This window comes from Carlito syrichta, unplaced genomic scaffold (assembly GCF_000164805.1).
Source record: "Carlito syrichta isolate Samal-C Ts95f unplaced genomic scaffold, Tarsius_syrichta-2.0.1 Scaffold304513, whole genome shotgun sequence".
Lineage (NCBI taxonomy): Eukaryota > Metazoa > Chordata > Mammalia > Primates > Tarsiidae > Carlito > Carlito syrichta.
In genome coordinates this window covers 398956-419607 of record NW_007248609.1, presented here as the reverse complement: position 1 = coordinate 419607, position 20652 = coordinate 398956, and the positions used below count along the sequence as shown (strand labels likewise).

The window sequence follows — 20652 nt, the reverse complement described above, 5'->3', positions numbered from 1 at the left end:
CTCACCTCAGCCTCCCAAAGGTGCGGGATTACAGGCTGAGCCACCGAGCCCAGCTGAAAGCCATTGTTTTATATTTCTGTAAATCATTTTTAAATGTCTGGATGAATAGAAGAAAGATTGCTCTCATATCTGTTTAGATATTTGAACAACAGATAGTCAATGTCATACATTATGCAGCCTCTGGAAAACTTCACTGTACACTTGTGAGAGAATGAGTAAAAAAAAGACAAATAATGAATTACCATCGTTATTAATTCAGTTTTGACCTGATGGGCCCCCTGAAAGGGTTTTGGGAACGTCCAAGAGCCCCCACACCACACCTTGAGAACCACAACACTAGAGCAAGATTTTTCAACCTTGGCTCAATTGTGTCTCGGGTCAAAGAAAATCTCTTTGCTGTAGAGAGCTGTCCTGTATATCACAGGATGCTTAGCAGCTTTCCTGGCCTCTACTCACCAGATGCCAGAAATACTGCCCCCCTCAACTGTGACAACCAAAAATGTCTGTAGACATTGCCAAATGTTCCCTGGGGGAGCAATATCACCTCCAGTTAAGAACCACTGCCCTAGATATAAACATGCAGCAGTATTCTCTCTCAACACCCACCCCAAACTATCTTCTACCTTGATAGTTTCTACCATAAGGACTGCAAAAGCTAAAAACTTACTTTCCCAGCTTCCTTTGCAGAGAATGCCACCTCTTCCTGTTGGGAAGAAGGCAGAGAAGCCAGGCATTCAGGCAGTCATCCAGCCTTCATGGGCTCATGTGTGAACAGAAACTCAAGGGTAATGCAGCAGAAAGACCAAGTGCCCAGATGCCAATTGTAGCAGGAGCCATGACACCAGCCTGAAGAATCAGACTCATGACTGACTGCCTCTAAAGATGCAACGAAATGGTTCTCTTTGAATCTAGGGAACTTCTGATCTCTACTCAGAAAGCTGCTTTACTGGCACCCAAGATAAATATCTTTTTGCTTAAGCTAGGATTAGCAGGTTTTTCTGTTCTTTGTAGCCAAAAGCATTATTAATTCATATAGTTAGAAAACCAAATCAAACACTTTAGTGAGTTATTTTAAGCCAATTAGTCCTGAAACCATTACTCAGTTCAAGAAATGAAACTTGCCAATCTCCCCATGTCCCATCCCAATCTCAAACCCCTCCTTCTCTTAAAAGGAACCACTAACCTGAATTTTACAGCCATAATTTTCTTACCTATCTTTATAGTTTGATCACCCGAATGCACACTGCTTGGTTTTGCCCACTTTTTCCTACTGTATAGGTTCTCTCTCCATTCCTTTCTGGCAGCTCTTTTCTCATAATGTCTTATTGTTTAGCTCCCTCATTTCTGAATTTCCTAATCCTGATGCATGCAGTTCTTTCATACCTTCTGTCATTGTCTTAATTTCCTTTAGCTGCCTTTGAAATATTAATATAGTTTCACCTTTTGGAGGCCCTATTTTCTAGTACGACTTCATTAACTATAACTTTATTATTCAGAGGAGCTATTCTCATTTTTTTTCTTATAATATGTTTGCATAAAGTTCAACCTCAATCCATTTCTGTTGCTCATATTTAAGTGAGGTGGGTAAGGGGAGAAGTGGGCCCAGAAGAGCTGTCCTAGTTTAATGGTTCCAGGGCACCCTCTTCTGGTTTTATAATAAACTATTAAAAACATGGCCTCTGGGTGTAGCTACTTTCTAAACACTTTCTGAGAGCTACTGCTCTGGCCTCTCTTCCTTTAGTTTCTGAGCTTTCTTCATCCTCTCATACCCTGTCAATCAGAGTGGCCCTAAAAGTTCATCTTTAGGGTGGGACTCTGTCCTTCTAGAAAGATCTTTGCTGAGGATCCAGACCACTCCTGTGGCCTCTAACTTCCTCCAGTCTCCTTGCACTCACCCACAAATCGGAGCCTGTAAAGTCCTCTCCCAGTCTTAACTGTTATCAGACATTCCCAAAATGTTCTTTACTCCCAGTAGGGACCCTCCCTTTTTGTTAGTGTAAATACTTGTGGAAAATTTCTGGGTTCCCTGATGGTCAAAATGATCAGGAGTCCCCTTTCCCCCAGTATAGCTGCTTTTCCTGTACCTAAGTCTCACTGCTGCTGGTGGGTGGTGGGATACTCTGTCAGTTAGTTCTGCTTTGCTTTTTTTTAAGACAAGTTCTCACTATGTTGCCCAGGTTAGCCTCAAACTCTTGGCCTCACATGATCCTCTCGCTTGAGCCTCCCAGGTAGCTGGGACAACAGACTTGTGCCACCACATCTGGCCTGTCAGTTAATTTTGTCTCTGTGTTTTTTCATTTGGGGAAGTGTTTTCTCTATTTTCATTAGAGATTAAGGGAGATTTCAAAATGACACTGTCTCCATCATGCTTTCCTTTTTAAAAACTTTAATTCATTTGACAGTAAACAAAAATAATTTAGATTTGAAAAATGTCTACTATATCATGAGGCTGTTCCAGGTTATTATAAATCAAGGAGATAAAATCACTCTGCATCCAGACACTAACCAAACATCAACAGGGGGCATACCCATCAGCTGTAGTTCTTAAAGGACATCTTCACAATACAGATGTCAACACAAGACGCAAAGTTAACCTCTTTCCTTCACCCTTAAATACAGCTTGGCAGTTTACACAATAGGAAAGATCTTCAGGAATTAGGCTTTTAAATGTTATTTTCTGGATCATTCATTACATGAACAATATTTGTGACTCCTTACACAAAACTTTGACTTTGGTAGTTTACCATGATATGACTTGATGAGTGTCTCGTTTTTAAGCCACTGTTGAATAAAAATTAACAATGATAATAACAACAGCAACGTTTTTTCTTATGAGTGTTTATTTTTAAAAACTGAGACAATTTGGTAATTATAAATAATTATTTTCTAAGTTGAACAATATATCCATTCAAATTAATTATATTCATTTCAGTATAGTGCCTAAGTATACCAGATAATCACTTGTGTCCCAATTTTACCAGGAATATATAGTATATGCAAGAGAAATATCTATTTATATTTATTTTCTGAATCATTGGCATATTCCTCTCTTATCTCTCATTGCTGTGATATATGATTACTAGAGAGAATAACCTTTAGTTCAGAAGGTTAGATTCAATGCAAATGAATACTTCCTGTGGAAAATCACACTAGTGACTGCCTCTAAAGATGCAAAGAAATGGTTCTCTCTAAATGTAGGGAACTTTTGATCTCCATTCAAAAAGTTTCTTTACTACACATTATTGTGGCTGTACCATGCTGGAGATTAAAATTGATGATAAGCATAAGTTTACTTATGTTGGGGATCAATTATGCACTCAATAAACTAGCCCATTAATACATTCTAGTTACCCATTCATTGCTTTGGAATTCTATGGACCCACTGGAAATGTCATTTATTTAAAGAATGGACTTTTAATGTCTGTATCTACTCAGTTGGATTCTATGACAGTATGTATAAAAGAAAAAAGAACATCCAAGTAGGTACTATGTCAGTGAGAAATAATGGAAGAATTATTATTATTATTTTCTCCTGGTTTTAATGAATAGCCACAAGTGATGCATACCCTTCTTATATACTTAAGAGAGAAAACAGAGGCAAACTGGCATTAAATGCTTTTTAAAATTATTATTTCTCATCCTTCTCTATATTGGCATATTTTAATTAAAGATATTTCCTTTTGTCATTCAAAGCTAACTAGCTTCCAGATTCTATCCTCTTCTTCCCATTCCCTCTTCCCTTCACATTGTCATATTAAATACTGAATCTTGAACTTGTCATTTTCTGCTGACTCATTTTCCTTAGCATGTAAGTATGTCGATTTTTTTTTTTTTTTTTTTTTTTGAGTTGGAGTCTCACTCTGTTGCCCAGACTGGAGTGCAGTGGCCACTCCCGGCCACCGCAGCCTCGGCGTGCTGGGCTCCGGCGATCCTTCTGCCTCAGCCTTTCCGAGTAGCTGGAATTACAGGCATGCACCACCACGCCCGGCTGATTTTTTGATTTATTGTAGAGATGAGGTCTCGCTGCCCAGGCGGGTCTCGAACCCGCGGGCTCAGGCAATTCACTCACCTCAGCCTCCCAAAGGCGCGGGATTACAGGCTGAGCCACCGAGCCCGGCTAGTATGTCGATTTTTAAAATATTTTTAAAATCCAAAATGCTTCTCTCTTTCACAGGAAAATTTCTTGAAAGAATTATTTCCCCTTGGCTTTCTATAATACTAGAAGAAGAACATTTATTATGCCAAGATTTGTTACATAGGTCTATTGTGTGATGGTGAAGTTTGGGCTTCTAATGAAACTGCCCCCCAGGTGGTAAGCACAGTACACGATGGTTGGTTTTTCAACCCTCATTCCCCCTCTCTCCTTTTCCCCTTTAGTAGTCCCCCGTGTCTGTTGTCCCCATCCTTGTTTTTGTGTGCACCCAGTAACAATTACTGAGGACTTGCCATGAAACAGGCACTATGCTAATCATTTTTCAATCTCATTTAGTTTTCATAAAACTCTATAAGGTGGGCAGTATTATCATTTCCTCTAATTTAGAGATGAAAAAACAGGCCCTGTATGATGGGCTGCTTTATGCTAAAGTATCGAAATTTCCAAAATCTCAGTGGTTGAACACAAGAGAAGTTTTACTCCTCACTCATACAACATGTGCATCATGGGTTAGTATAGAAGGGCTCTGTTCATATCAGCCCCTCAGGGACTCAAGACTGATGGAGACTGATCTTCATGAACACGAGCCCAGGCTTGGCAGTCTAGGAGCCCTGAGTTATAGCATACTATCAGTCAGGGTCTGGGCAGGAAACAGATGGCACCCTCAAATCGAGCAATTTGAGGAGAGTTTAATAAAGAGGTTATTTACAAAAGTATGAGTAGAGCGCAGGGAAATCATAAGGGAGAAGGCAGTTCCTAAGGCTGGAGTCAGGGAACTTTTTGTACCATCACTAGGCCTAAAGGCTCAGGGAAAAGAGTGGTAACCAGAACCTGGAACTTTATAGAAAGGGTGCCTAACAGGAACTGTAGCCTCTGATCAGTGGACACAGCTGGCCTGCAGGACCCCTGTATCTCTGTCCCTCCAGTCTCCCATTGGTGTTCTTCCAGGACAAATCCAAGGAGAAACCAGAAGGCAAAGGAACCCTTGGCATGTTTCATACAAGCAGCCTCCTGGGGCGAGTCAATCTGCAGGAGCAAGCAGAAGACATCCAACAAGGCACTAACTGGCCAGGAAAGCTGAGCACACAACAAAGAATTTAGTCAAGTAAAGGTCTTGGCTACATGGCTTCCCAAAGCTCTTCAACTTTGAAACATGATTTCCCTGAAATACTACAGTTATCAATGGTAAAAATAACATGTGATTAACTTATTTATCCATGTGATAAAAGCATAATTATAATAATTACAATAAACATTTGCATAGCACTAGTCTGAATTTCAACTTCTTATTCTCCCAGTCCATCACCTTACAAAACAGGTCAGGAACTCTGCTGTGCCCCTCCTGAGCAAATCTATGCCTGACCACAAGGAGGGATGTGAGTGCTGACAAAAGGAAGACAATGGGGTGGGGATGACAGCCTGGGTGAGTGGTTTCTAAAGGGTGAGATTAAACAGACAGTGCCCCCACCCCCACACACAGCAGAAGCCTTGAAATCAGATAGAACAGGGTTACAACAGCTACTTCCAACTGAACACAGACTGATAAATCACAATTAACTGACTGAAGACCACTGGTGCAGGCAGTGGGGAAAAAAAAAATCAAAGACAGGCAGATATGGGAGAAAGGAAAAGTCAAGAACCTAAATTTGGTCATTCAACTAATTTTTCTTGAACATTTCATTCATATACTAAAGAGTACTCAGCACTTGCGAGCACTCGGTACAAAGCAGCAAGTCTCTCATTATATACAAAACAGACTTAACACAAAGAGTTGACAGAGCAGATAATGAGAGTCTAGGACGAGTGACTAGGCAGATGGCACATTTGAACTGAGCCTCAAAGGATGAGCAAAAACTAACCAGCCAGGTGACACAGCTAGAAAATTAGTCTTGGACAACAGAGATCGCAGATTTTGAAGTCTGTAAGGCTGATTGACTCAAGGAGTACAAAAGTGACCGAATAAAAATTGGGGAAATCACATTATAATGGCTCATAGGAAGGAACAGCACTCGTGCTCTCTGGTTGCTGCCTAGGAAGGCACTATGGGGTAGACACTTAGGTTTTCTTTCCTTAATTGCAGACCCATCTACAAAAATGGTACATGGCATCCATGACACGTGACCACAGAATGGAGAGGGCTCCCTATCACAGAGCAACCTACGTCATCCCACACATACCACGTCGCCTTCAACCAGAAGACTAAAGACTGGTGTCTCAAGTCAAGTACAGTAATCAGGGACAAGAACTCTTATTCCTTCATATCAATACCACTCTGCATCCCAATACCAGAATCTTTGTTTGATGCGCCAGGCACTAGAAAGCAATCTGGTCTTGTGATCTCCTCTAACTCTGCATTTAAGTTTTTATCTCTTTTATGACCCAAGTTTTCAAATAACAGATTTTTAGGGGGCTGGTAAAACTTCTAATTTACAAAAACATTCTACATTTCAGGAAGATTTCCATTACAAAAGCAGTTAATGTCCTGATGTTTAATAAGTTTAAGCTTTCAATTTTCTAGAACTTCTATTTATATAAAACTCTTACTGTGCCAATCTTCATAGGCCAAATAAAAACAGTGTAGCATGGTAATGCCTTCTGTTATTTTCTACCATAGCATAGACACATTAAAGGGAAGGAAAGAGAGGTCAATTTTTTAAATGAAGATAATCTGGAAAAGTAAGCCTTTCTATCCACTTAAATGAAGCAACACTAAAAACTTAGAAAACAACATCAGTAATCTATATGTTACACTAACCTGCCTTTACTTGTTGGTGGTACTAGTGGGAAGTTAGTAATAAAGTTATAGATGAATTTAGTTAGTAATATATTTTCAGACAGATGAAACACCTTTCTTAGACTTAGAATCTACTTCTCAATAGACACACATCTGGAGATAGTCACAGACAGTATAGTATTAAAATAATGAAGTTGATTTTCAGAGTGCTTTTTGGAAATATGCTTGGGTTAATAGATGATCTGTTATTTATTTAAAAAAAAAAACATGAAGAAAATTGAGAAATCTCTGCCTGAGTCTGATATGGATAGGAACCAACATAATTTGCAGATGCAAATGATCGCTGTTTTACATGCATTGTTTCATTTAGTCTTCACAATAGCCCTAGTAAATAGGTGCCATTATTCCTACTTTATAGATTAGGAAACTGATGGGAGGGGATAAAGTGTGCCCAGACCACCTGATCAGTGTCTGAAAGGGCTAGAACTCAACCTGAGGCCTGTGACTCCACATCCCACCTTCTTTTCACAAGCCAAGGTGTGTCTCAAGCAGCTAAGTCTTTGATACTAATTTGCTTAGGGTGTTTGTAATAAAATATAGGGGTAAGAGAGGTCAACTTTTTTTGGAACATTGAGATTCTTCAGAATCACACAACTGTCTAGAACTATGCTATCCAATGTGGTAGCCACTAGCCACACATGGCTACTTAAAATTTAAATTACTTAACATTGAACAAAATTAAAAACTCAGTTCCTTAGTTGCACTATCCCATATTTCAACTGCTCAATAGACACATGGGGCTACAAGCTACCACAATGGGCTGAGTAGATTGTAGAACAGTTCTATCTTTGCAGAAAGATCTATAGGCTAGCACTGATCTAGAGGACCCCCAGTGGACGTGGTCAAGTGGGGGACCTTAGTATCTTTAGGTTATTGCTGTCTAGAATGTTAGAGGGCATCATAGACATTGAGCAGACCTTTTTGTCTCCACTGTTAGGACAGGATCAGTTCATTCTCCTTAATGTCTTTCCCTAAGATGTACTCTCGATAGTTGACATTAGAGAAAGGAATAGCTATAAATACTTTATGCAAACTGATCACATTATATGTTCCAACTTAGACAGGAGAGCTTTTTGTTTGTTTGTTTTTGAGCCACAGAGGGGAAGCAGTATGTAATAATTCACTTTTAAGAACTGGTTCAACGAACACTTGAAAAATATAAAGCAAGAGATTTGTGAATAGAAAACCATGTCATAGTGTGCAGTCATGCAGGAACATCACACAAAATGAGTTTACAAATTACATTACATTCACTACAGGTACCTTTATGTGTTTCCACTAAGAAATGGTATTATTTAAACCAAATGACATGTTACCTAAAAGAAGTCCAAAGCACAAAAAAGGAAGAAGAGAGAAAGAAGACAGTCTAAGTATAAAAACGATGACCAAATTAGTCACTCTAAGACGAAAGGCAAAAGGGAAATGCAGGTGGAAGCAACACAATTGCACGTTGATGAATGAATAAATAAACAAAATGTGGTGATCTATTATTCAACCTTAAAAGGAAGGAAATTCTGACACATGAGACAACATGGATGAACCTTGAGGACATTATGCTAAGTGAAATAAGCCAGTCACAAAAGAACAAACACTGTATTATTCCAAACACTGTATTATGTGAAGGATCTACAATAGTCAAGTTCATACAGACAGAAAGTAGAAGGTGGTTGCCCGGGACTGGGGGGAGGGGGAATGACTGGGGAGTTGTTTAATGGATACAGAGTTTCAGTTTTGCAACATTCTGGGGATTGGTTGCACAGCAATATGAATATAGTTAACATTATTGAACTGTACATTTGGTACAAGAGCAGACACATTGACCGATGGGACAGAATAGAAAATCCAGAAATAAACCCAAATACCTACATATATACTAGGGAAAGAACACCCTATTCAACAAATGGTGCTAGGAAAACTGGATAGCTATATTCAGAAAAATGAAACTTGATCCCTATCTCTCCCCATAAACAAAAATTAACTAAAGGTGAATTAAAGACTTAAAACATCAGACCTGAAACTAAAAATTCTAGAAGAAAAACTAGGAAAAACTCTTATGGACATAGGCCTAGGCAAAAAATTTATGGCTAAAATTCCAAAAGCAAATGCAATGAAAACAAAAATAATAAAAAGTGGGACTTAAACTAAAAAGCTTCTGCACAGCAAAAGAAATAATCAACAGAACATACAGGCAAACTAAGAATGGAAGAAGATACTCACAAACTATACATCTGACAAAGGACTAATATCCAGAATCTCAAACAAATTAGCAAGACAAAAAGGAAATAACACCATTAAAAAGTGGGTAAATGGCATGAACAAAAGAAGATATACAAAAGAAGATATACAAATGCTCTCAAAAGAAGATATACAAATGGCCAACAAAAATATGAAAAATGCTCAATATCACTCATCATCAGGGAAATAATACAAACTAAAATCACAATGAGAGACCACCTTACACCAGTCAGAATGGCCATTATTTAAAAAATCAAAAAACAATAAATTCTGGCACAGATATGCCAAAAAAAGGAACACTTATACACTGTTAGTGAGAGTGTAAATTAGTACAACCTCTATGGAAAGCGGTATGGAGATTACTCAAGAACTAAAAGTAAATCTACCATTTGATCCAGTGTTCCCACTACTAGGTATCTACCCTAAGGAACAGAAGTTGTTATACAAAAAAGACACCCATACCCGCATGTTCATCACAGAACAACTCATAATTGCAAAAATGTGGAATCAACCTAAATGTCCACCAGCTGATCAGTAGATAATGAAAATGTGGTATATACACACACACACACACACACACACACACACACACACACACAATGAAATACTATACAGTCACAAAAAAGAATTAAGTATGTCCTTTGCAGCAACATGAATTTAGCTGGAGATTATCATTCAAAGTGAACTGACTCAGAAACAGAAAACCAAGCACAGCATGTTGTCACTCGTATGTGGGAGCTAAACAGTCACAAAGATGGAAATAACAGACACTGGGGACAGCAATAAAGGTGGAGGCAGAGAGGGTTAACTACCTATGGGGAACAATGTTCACTATCTGGGGGAATGAGCCACCTGAGACCCAATCCCCACCACTACACAATATGTCCATGTAAAGAATATACATATATACCCCTGAATCTAAAATAAAAATTAAAAAATAAAAAAAGAAATGGTTAAGATGGTAAATCTTATGTTGTATATTTTTACCACAATAAAAATAAAATAGGCCGGTCTCGGTGGTTCAGCCTGTAATCCCAGCACTTCGGGAGGCCGAGGCAAGTGGACTGCCTTAGCCTGCAGGTTCGAGACCCATCCGGGCAACCTGGTGAGACCTCATCTCTACAAGAAGTCAAAAATTAGCTGGGCGTGGTAGCACACGCCTGGAAGGCTGAGGCAGAAGGATTGCTGGAGCCCAGCAGGGCAAGGCTGCGGTGGCCGAAAGCGTGCCACCGCACTCCAGTCTAGGCGACAGAGTGAGATTCCAACTCAAAAAATAAATAAATAAGGTATTATAATAATAACAATAATAATAATAATAATAAAGGAATTACATGCCCTTCTTGGAAAAGCCATCAAGATCTGTTAGACCTACCTACTGGTCACTTCCTCCACCATTCCATCTTAATTCCATAGTCCCCCTACTGCAACAAAAGTGAATGGCTGCTCTGAACTTTTAAATATTTAAATAATGGAATATGATAATGATAAAGCCAAATATACAAATACCTGGGTCAGTGGCGGAGATGATTGCTCCAAAAAAGAGACAATCTGTGTAATAAAATTTATCTGAGAGCTGTCCCACAATCTTCATGAGCTTCACCACACCATACATGAGATTTCTGTAAGAAGGTAAGGTAAATTATGTCAGAAGGAAAAAAACTGAGTAACCTAGCAAACATGCAAGCAGAGTGGCATTAGAATACTGTACTTTGAGGGAGATTTTAAAAAATAACAGGCAGCTTCTATGGTTGGACACTTACCAGGAACATGGGCAAATAGGACTTTGGCACCAAGTAATGGTTTGCAGTTAATGCATCTTGCTGAAACATCTTTTAAAAGCTGAAAGTGCACTTTTAAAAGCTGCACTTACTAATAACTATAGCAGTTCTGAAGTATGGATAACTGGGTAATAGAGGGGAAAGGAAGAGAGAGAAACTGGCATAATGTACAATAATTTGCTACAAAACTCACAGAAAAAAGTCATAGAAATGAGTAGACTAGATGACACTGGAGAGAAACAAAAATGGGTTGGTCACAAAGATCCCAGGGATTGACCTATTACTGCCTTCTCTGCTTAGAATTATTTCAAAGGAGGGAAAAGAGGCAAACTTTTAAAATGTCCTATTAGAACATCAGCATCAACATGTCTGGCCTCTCACTCTTTCCACAGGTCAGGCAGGCCAGCAGCCTCCTTATGCTATGTAGAATGTCACATGGCCCAAGAGGGGCTACCAAGTTAAATTTTTCAGCTTGGCTGGAGCACGTTTCCTATAGAACAGCTTACAAATTTGGAGGAGTGTGTGAGAGAGAGAGAGAGAGAGAGAGAGAGAGAGAGAGAGTGTGTGTGTGTGTCTGGGCAGCGGCAGTGATAGCAGCAGTAGCAGCAGGAGCTAGGGGAGTAAAACTAACCACAGACTTGACTCATTGTACCCTACAGTCAAACCTCTAATAACAAGATTCACGATGGGAAGGATCATGCCATTACCCAAATTTGTGCCTTGAATACCTATAACAGTAGATTAGCTAAGCAAGAAACAAAAGAACTATTTGCAGAACAGGATCCCTTAAAGAAGAAAAAGCTATAATTTAATGCTTGCCTACTGTGTGCCAGACACTGTCCAAGACACTTAGCCCATTCAATTTCAGTTTCCAGCAACCCTATGACACAGACATGCCCTTTATTGCTTATCAAAGGCAAAAGTGTATCTACTTTTTAAACATTCACTGTAAGTAGATCTTCCTCTCCATATCCTTCTACCATAATCTTAGACCTGGGCAATAGACTTTTCTGGCAGCCTTTCCCCGCATTTTGCCTCCCACCATCACCAATGCCAGTTTTATAGCCTGTCACTCTTTAGTGACTTATAATCTCTTTAAGGACTAAGTCCAAGCCCCTCCTTTTATAATGGCATTGAAGGTTCCTACTTTTATCTTCAGGTTTCCAGCTAATTTTTTTTAAAAATCAATAAAAATCCTTCCTTTATTCAGATTTTTCTTACTTTTTACCTAATGTCCTTTTTCTGTTCCAGGATCCCATCCAGGACACCAGATGACATTCAGTCATCAAATCTCTTTGGTCTCCCTTTGGTGGTGACACTTTCTTATTAACTTTTGCTCATTTTTTATGATCTTGACAGATTTGAGGAGTACTGGTCAGATATTTTGTAGAATGTCCCTCAACTGGGATTTTTCTGCTTTTTTCTCATGATTAGACTGAGATAATATGCTCTTTTGGGTAGAAAACCAGAGACTCAAAGTGCCCTCCTCATCACAAATATTAAGGGTGCATAATTTGTAAGTTGTTCTATAGGAAACGTGCTCCCTCTGTCAACATGACTTGTCACTGCTGACATTGACCTGATCACTTGGCTAAGGCAGTATCTGCCAGATTTCTTTACTGTAAAGTAACTCTTTTTTCTCCTTTCTGTACTATACTCTTTAGAAAGAAGTCACTGTGCACAGCCCACACTCAATGCAGAAGTAGAAGGACTAGGCTCCACCTTCTTGAGGGGATGTATCTACACAAAGTATTTGGAATTCTGCACAGGAGATTTGTCTCTTTGTCCCAGTTTATTTATTCATCCAATCATTTATTTATAACCATACGGACTCAGGAATATTTATTTTAAACTTTGGGTGATAATTGAATACAATATTATTTATTTTGTTGTTCTTTAGGGGGACCTTTGGCCATTACAGGGGCTTTCAGGTTGGCTCTTTCTGTCCCTTTGACATGGCCCACATCTTTTTGTCTATCTTTGAGTATTTCCTTACTTTCTGGCATAACATGATGCCCCATTTTCATCTAGTATATTTCCTGCCCCAGCACTAGAATTAGTAATTTCTCCCATCCAAGTAATAACCAGGCCTAACCCTGCCTAGCTTCTGAGATCAGATAAGATCAGGCAAGTTCAGAGTGATGTGGCTGACAGAGTTAGTCAATTCTCTAAGGGGCTTTGGTTCTTTTTATCAAAGAATGATAGTAGAAACCAAGATCTGGGCACTGGATTTAACTTTATTTCATTTTAGTTAGTCTTAATTTAAATAGCTACATGTGACTAATAGCTACTATACTGGACTGTGTAGCTCTTGAGCCAAATTGTCATCATCACAAACATCAAAATACTGGACTTCATGAACCCATATGAATCTTATCTCCTTGGAAAGTGTATTAATTTGGATTTATGACCAAGATTAACTTACCCAATAATGAAGCAGGAAACAGCAGTCCCCAAGAAGGCATAGGCCAGAATAGACCCAAGATTTCTGAAAAAGTGTCTCTGAATAAAACAAAAACCCCAGTAATCACATTGTGATTTTTGACAGTGAACATAAGAAACACACTAAAAGTCTCTAAAAAGTAGAACTCTACTTACCATTTCCATTACATCAAGTGCTAACTGAAGTTACACCTGAATAATACTACTTAGCCTTAAACATCATAGTTTTAAAATATCTTCTGCATTGCCAATCACTGAGCAAGTAAGCAAGGGCTTAGTACATTTTCAGATCAACTACTGTAGCTGATTTTATTAAATTACATTGTGTGTGTTTGTGCACATGTGTGCATAAGTAGATCAATCATTTTTATAGATTTAACCCAAATTATTTTACTTGGTAATTCAGCATGTCACTTCTAGTTCTGGTGGTATCTCAGAAGATCATTACAGATATAAGTTTGAAACAAATAAAGTATGAAAGGGCTATCTAAGGAGCTTTCTGCTTAATTTGATATCAGAAAACAGAAGTCTGAAGTATCAGCTCATAGGACCTCAAGTGTCCCTTATATTCATCTGGATTAATCTTTGAAGCCTGGGAAAGAGGGACGATATATGGTATGTGGAGAAATGAAAAACACATTGTTCTATTTAAGATGGACAAGGAAGAAACTCATACCAATATAAGATCTAGCAGTTATTCATAAAGAAGTGGTAAAAATGCAATTCTCTCAATGCCTTTGCTCATTTATTTGTTACTTTAAAAATCATAAACACACACAGTGGGATTTACTTCTTATACGTCATTAGGCCTATGGGATATTATGACAGAGGGAAAATGTATCCTGTTCCTGGGACCCTGAGCCACAGTTGGTTCTTCTTCCTCAAGGCATAAGCTATTCTCATTCAATAAACAGAATTATATATAAAAAAAAAATTCTCCAAACACCCTGACCAAACAAGGGCCAGGAACACTTTATCCAAAAATGTTTAAAAAGTCAGAGAAGTCCCACCATACCAGCTGAGCAACATCCGGGAAAGACAGGGCACAGGAAGAGGGACCTAGCCTGGATCAGGCTGCCACACCACCACAAAACATGGCCAGAAAAATGACTGTGGATGTCCTCTGGTCTGCGCCCCAGACAGAGGGCTTCAGACTTCCCCAATGCTTATTCATATCTGCAGCTGCAAAGAAGGTGTCAAGGAATGTCTAGGGCTCCTAAGCCACCTGCTCAGAAGACAATCCTTCATGGATTAGCCATGCCAATAGTCACCACATGAGGGTGCTGCCTGTACATATGATGGACACATTATGTTTACCTCTGACATCATTGTCCCTCATCTTTTTGTTTTTAAGCTAAAGCATTTATACACCAATGTTTTGCAGCAAAAAAAAATATATATATATATTATTATCTTGAATTGGGGTCTCACTCTGTCGTCCAGGCTGGAGTGCAGTGGCACAATCATGGTTCACCACAGCCTCGGCCTCCTGGGCTCAGGCAATCCTTCTGCCTCAGTCTCCCAAGTAGTTGAGACTACAGGTAAGTGCCACCACACCCAGCTAATTCTGAAATATTTTTGTAGAGATTGGGTCTTGCTATATTTCCCAGGCTGGTCTTGAATCCAGGGCTCAAGCGATCCTCCCACCTCAGCCTCCCAAAGTCCTGGGATTACAAGCATGAGCCACCATGCCTGGACAAAATTAATTATGTTTCAAAAAATCAACAATTGTTGAGTCCACTTCCCTTTAAGAGTTCCATCAAGGGCTCAAATCAGGAAGTGTTAGGAGTGTTTCAAGAATGAGGCATGATGACTGGACGCAGTGGCTCACACCTGTAATCCTAGCACTTTAAGAGGCTGAGGCAGGAGGACTGTTTGAGCCCAGGAGTTTGAGACCAGCCTAAGTAACATAGTGAGACTTCATCTCTACAAAAAATCAAAAGCTAGCTGGGCATGCATGCTCATAGTCCCAGCTATTCAGGAGGCTGAAGAGAAAGGATCACCTGAGCCCAGAAAGTTGAGGCTGTGGTAAGTTGTGATTGTACCACTGCACTCCAGCCTGGGTGACAGAGTGAGACTTTAGTTCTATAACAAAAACAAAACCAGATGAGGCATGAGACCAATAACACTCATGTGAAGTACCCAGGAACAAATTTCAGTTCCAGATGCGGTTTCTCTTGCCACTTAGCTTTCTTTTGGGTAAATCTTCCCATGGTTAGTCTGAATATGTATTAGATGAATTCACACTCATGATATTAGCCAAAGCAAAAATTAGGAATATAAATCTGCCACCAAAAAACATTCATAATGTATTCTAAAATCATATACAAACACGCAATTACCCATCTCCTGTTCATATCTGCTGAAGTGAGCTGAAATTTTACTGTACCTTGAAGAGATATCATACTTATTTGTATATTATATGTAGTATTTAAATGTATTCTTCATAGGCACAAAGTACTTTCACATAGATTAGCCCACCCAATTCTCACAACAACCCGATCTGTGAGGTGTTGTTTGGACCATCTTACATGAAGAAATCTAAGGCTCAAAGTATGACGTAAGTTGCTTGAAATCACATATCCACCAAAATATAGGCCCAGAACTGGAAAGCTAGCTTCCTCACCCCAGAGCATCATGCCCTCACTGTGCAAGCTGCCCTGCTACCCAGGTCCTCAATTCCCACCACTTCTCTTTGGGAACAAATGGACAGAAGGTGACAAGTGAAATCCTAGATCTTTCATCCTATTCTTATTTGGCTACAGTACAGTTAACTGGTTTAGAGTCTCCCCTAATTTCCCCTCTCAATTATATAATGACAAGAAGAGACAAAAGGAGTTGATGGCACACTCTGGCAAAACTTTCAAGAATCTATAGTTTTGCAGTTGGCGCAGTTAATAAGCTGAAAAACGAACTGTGATAATGATATATATATACAGTTTTTTGTCTACAGTTCCTTGCTCATAACTCTTATAGCCCTTATTACAACTTTTCACAATCAATTTACATTGTTTTTGAAATGTTAGCCTGAGTAGGGGAAAAAAACCCCACAAATTAGTTTTTATCTGCTCTCACATCACAATAATCAACACAGAAGATTTCTTTGACCAAATGTCAAGGAGGAGGCATTTCTCCCCACCAGCAAGCAAGCAATCAATTCTGCATCAGACACCAGCTGGGTATCCTCCAATTCAATTCTGACACTATCTGCCTGGAGATAGTGTCAGATCCTACAGCTTGAGGGCTCATTTCACAAGACTGCTTCTCCTTCAGACACCTGTCACAAGTCTGGGCCTCCCAAACTTCTGACCTGCTGACTTCAAGTTGGGGTTCCCACAAACCCGGCTTTGGGCTTGGTCAATTTGCCAGAGTAGCTCACAGAACTTACTAACTTATGTTTACTGGTTTATTATAAAGGATATTACAAAGGAGACGACGAAGAGATACATAGGACAAGGTATGTGGGAAGGGGACGTAGCACTTCCATGCCCTCCAGGAACCGCCATATGTTCAGCTACCCAGAAACTCTTGCAGCCCTGTTCTCTTGAGTCTTTTATGGAGACTTCATTGGATTGGTATTATTGATAACCATGTAGAAATATGATTAGACAAAAGGATATGATTTCATACTAATAGATTGAATGGAGAAACCTAGCAAGGCCTGTCTGTTCAGATTCTTCTTGGCCTCTCTGTGCAGCATTCCTTCCTCCCCAGAATGGAGCAAGACTCCTTCTGAAACAAGGATCTTATGGCCCACAGTCAGAAAGATGGGGGAAGATTAGAATATATTTTTTATTTCTATAGCCTGCCTGGGGGAGAAAAAGGAGCAGGTAGAAGGAGGGCAAGAGAAGATCAAAGAGAGAGATTCTGTTTTCTGAGGCCTCCTTCTGAGAATTAAAGTGCCCCAACATTATAACTAAACTATTTGAGCTTATAATTTATAACCTTCAAAATTCTTGCTATTTATTGTTCTGTGAGGTGATACCAAATTAACCAAGCACAAAGAGAGTTCTTGGGAACCCCAACTTGAAGACAGCCGGCCAGAAGTTTGGGAGACCCAGATTTCAGAACTGATTGATTGCTTGCTTGCTGGTGGGCAGAAATACTCCTGCTTCCGCCGACATTCAGTCACATAAGTCTTCAGTGTTGCTTACTGTTGTGTGAGAGCAGATAAAAACCAATTTGTGGGTTCCCCCCTACTCAGACTAACATTTCAAAAGCATCCCTGCTATCTGAGAAAATAGGGCTGATAAAAAGAAGGTTTTGTAAAACCTAAGGTGCTTTTCAACTATTAGAGTGGCTTTCACACCCATGATTTTGTTTTATTTTAAAGCAACTGTGACTTTGATTACACATTAAGATTAGTTATTTAAAATAGATCATTCATAACTCATTTTATCTGAAGAAGAATTCCCAAATTCTCCATTTAAGTAAAGAATAACATTATTTATACCCATAATAACCATCTCCTAACGATTATGTGTCAAAGGATGACATACAGATCCAGATGATGTTGGCAACCCCATAGATTAGTCAGGAAAAGGATGTGTTTTTCATACAGAAAACCTAAATTCAGAGGCAGTGAAGCACAAAGAAACAACCTTGGGCCCTGGAGTCACACAGAGAGGGTATAACCTTGACTCAGTCCCATATCATCTATGCAACCTCACATGCATCATTAATCATTCTGAGTTCAGTTTCAACATTAGTGAAATGAGGGACACTCTCTACATGTGAGTAAATAAACATGTTTTGTTTTGGTGTGCAGAAACACACAGCTTCCTGTTCATCAAACATCCACCATGGAGAAGGGACTTAGGCTCCATTTCTTGCCCCCTTCTCTTCCCACCCTAAAGGTGATGCAGTAATGAAGAGTGACTTGATCTCTGAAAGAGGAAACCAGCTTGGCCCTGACTTACAGTCTTGACCCTATTGCACAAGGTGGGAAATTGTCCTTGCTCCTCTAGCTTCCACGCTGTGAGCAAAAGAGGCAGTCTTTGTCAGGCCCACCAATTTCTGTGATCTCTCCATTTCAGCCTCCCTATCCATGACTGTGACCAACCTGATAGCTAAAGGGCATCTGTCTTCAGTACATGAGGTAAGTGGTAAGGAGCCCCAATACTAAAGGCTAAGCTACATACTTTGACATGCATTTACCAAGGACTTTGGAGCATAAACCAATCACTTAATCACAAATTAACTCCTTATATCTGTTTATCAATGAGTGGGAAGCCTGGAAGAGAATCAATGTGCGCTAATCTCCAAACACCATCCCCTTCTTACAGAGTTTCTGTAAGGATTAGAAAGATATAGAACTATTCCATTACCAAAAAGATGTCTCTTGTGCTACCCCTTTACAGTCACCCTCACCTCAACCTCCCCCACCATCCCCATCCACTGGCAACTACTAATTTTTTCTCCATCTATATAACTTTTTCACTTTATTATCATTATTATTATTATTATTATTATTATTATTTTAGCCAGGGTCTCACTCTGCTGCCCAGGCTAGAGTGCAGTGACACAATCACGGCTCACTACAACTTCCAATTCCTGGGCTCAAGTGATCCTCCTGCCTCAGTCTCCCAAATAGCCAGAGCTACAGTGCACTACCATGCCCGGCTAATTTTTTAAATTTTTTAGACATGAGGTCTCACTAGGCTGCCCAGGTTGGTCTCAAACTCCTGGCCTCAAGTGATCCTCCTGCCTCCACCTCCCAAAGTGCTGGGATTACAGATGTGAGCCACTGCACCCAGTCAGTGTTGTCATTTCTAGAATGCTATATAAATGAAATCATAGAGTATGTAACCTTTTGAGACTGGATGGATCTTTTTCACTCAGCATAATGCCTTTAAGATCTACACAAATTGTTGCATGTATAAGTAATTTGTTACATTTTATTGCTGAGTAGTATTCTACGGTATGAATGTAACACAGTTTGTTTAACCATTCACCTATTACAGGATTTTTGTTTGTTTTCAGTTTTTGTCTATTACAAACAAAGTTGGTGCAAACAATCCAATATAGGTTTCTGTGTGAACATAAGTTTTCATTTCTCTGGGATAAATCCTCAGGAGTGAAACTGCTGGGTCATATGGCAATTTCAACTTTAGTTTTATAAGAAACTGCCAACTTGTTTTTCAGAGCAGCTGTACTATTTTACATTCCCACTGCCAATGCATGAGAGTTCCAGATTTTAAAACAGAAATGAATCATTGATGAGAAGTCAACTATAGTCTCTAAGTGGGTGCAGAACACAGCAATAAGCAAACTGGGAGGAAAAAAACAACTAGAAAATTATGCAGGTAAATTAACATAGAGATTCACATGCTTTAAGAATACTGGCAAAAACCTCTTACCTTCTTTAAACTGTATCCAGCATGGAAAATAATTGGGGGCAGCAGAATGTTGAAAAATACCTCTGGATCAAATGTTACCTACAAATTTAAAAATAAACAAAGCAAATTTTTAGTTTAACACCAACTGGTGCTATAATGTTTGCTTAATATTTGAAGCCATTGACTACAGTTTGAATATTTAGAGTAAATAACATAAATGTGAAAAAATCATGACTCATCCCAGAAGAGAATCCACAACTCCCCTGCATGCTCTTTTCCCTACAGCACTTACAACTTCAAATCTTGGTATGTTGTTTTAATACATATAAAGCACAGCAGTTCAGTGCAATTTTGAGAACACACAGAAAGCTTCCAGCTAATGTTTTTCAGCAAGAAGTAAAAACATTTTTATTTTCATCAACCTTTATAAAGAATCAACTGCAATAAAAGATGCTGTCATGCCAGGTACAGTGGTTCACGTCTGTAATTCCAGCACTTTTGGAAGATGAGGCAAGAGGACTGCCTGAGCCCAGGAGTTCGAAACCAGCCTGGGCAACATAGTAAGACCTTATCTCTACAATAAAAAATAAAAATAGAGCTTACTTCAGCAGCACATATACTAAAATTGGAACAATACAGAGAAGATTAGCATGTTCCCTGCGCACGGATGACACACAAATTCATGAAATGTTCCATATTTTTGGATAAAAAGTGTGGTATACATACATGATAGAATATTACACAGTCATAAAGAAGGACAAAATTATGAACTTCACAGCAACTTGGATGGACTTAGAGTCTACGACACCGAGTGATCTATCACAGAAACAAAGAACTGAGCATCACATGTTCTCACTCATAAGTGGACCTTGAACAATTATCATAATACCATAAGAAAAGGATTGGCAGTAG

The 20652-nt window shown here is 39.2% G+C and overlaps 1 protein-coding gene across 4 annotated transcripts in view; it reads right to left on the bottom strand.

The window, feature by feature from the left end:
- The window catches only part of SLC9A7 (solute carrier family 9 member A7), a 160282-nt gene that overhangs the window by 67996 nt on the left and 71634 nt on the right, over positions 1–20652 (bottom strand). For all 4 annotated transcript variants that reach the window (XM_008060088.2, XM_021713380.1, XM_008060089.2 and 1 more), the window contains exons 3-5: positions 19762–19839; positions 13386–13462; positions 10689–10801 (exon numbers count right to left, since the gene is read on the bottom strand). In XM_008060088.2, coding sequence (XP_008058279.1) covers positions 10689–10801; positions 13386–13462; positions 19762–19839 — 268 coding nt within the window. The remainder of the gene's footprint in view (positions 1–10688; positions 10802–13385; positions 13463–19761; positions 19840–20652) is intronic.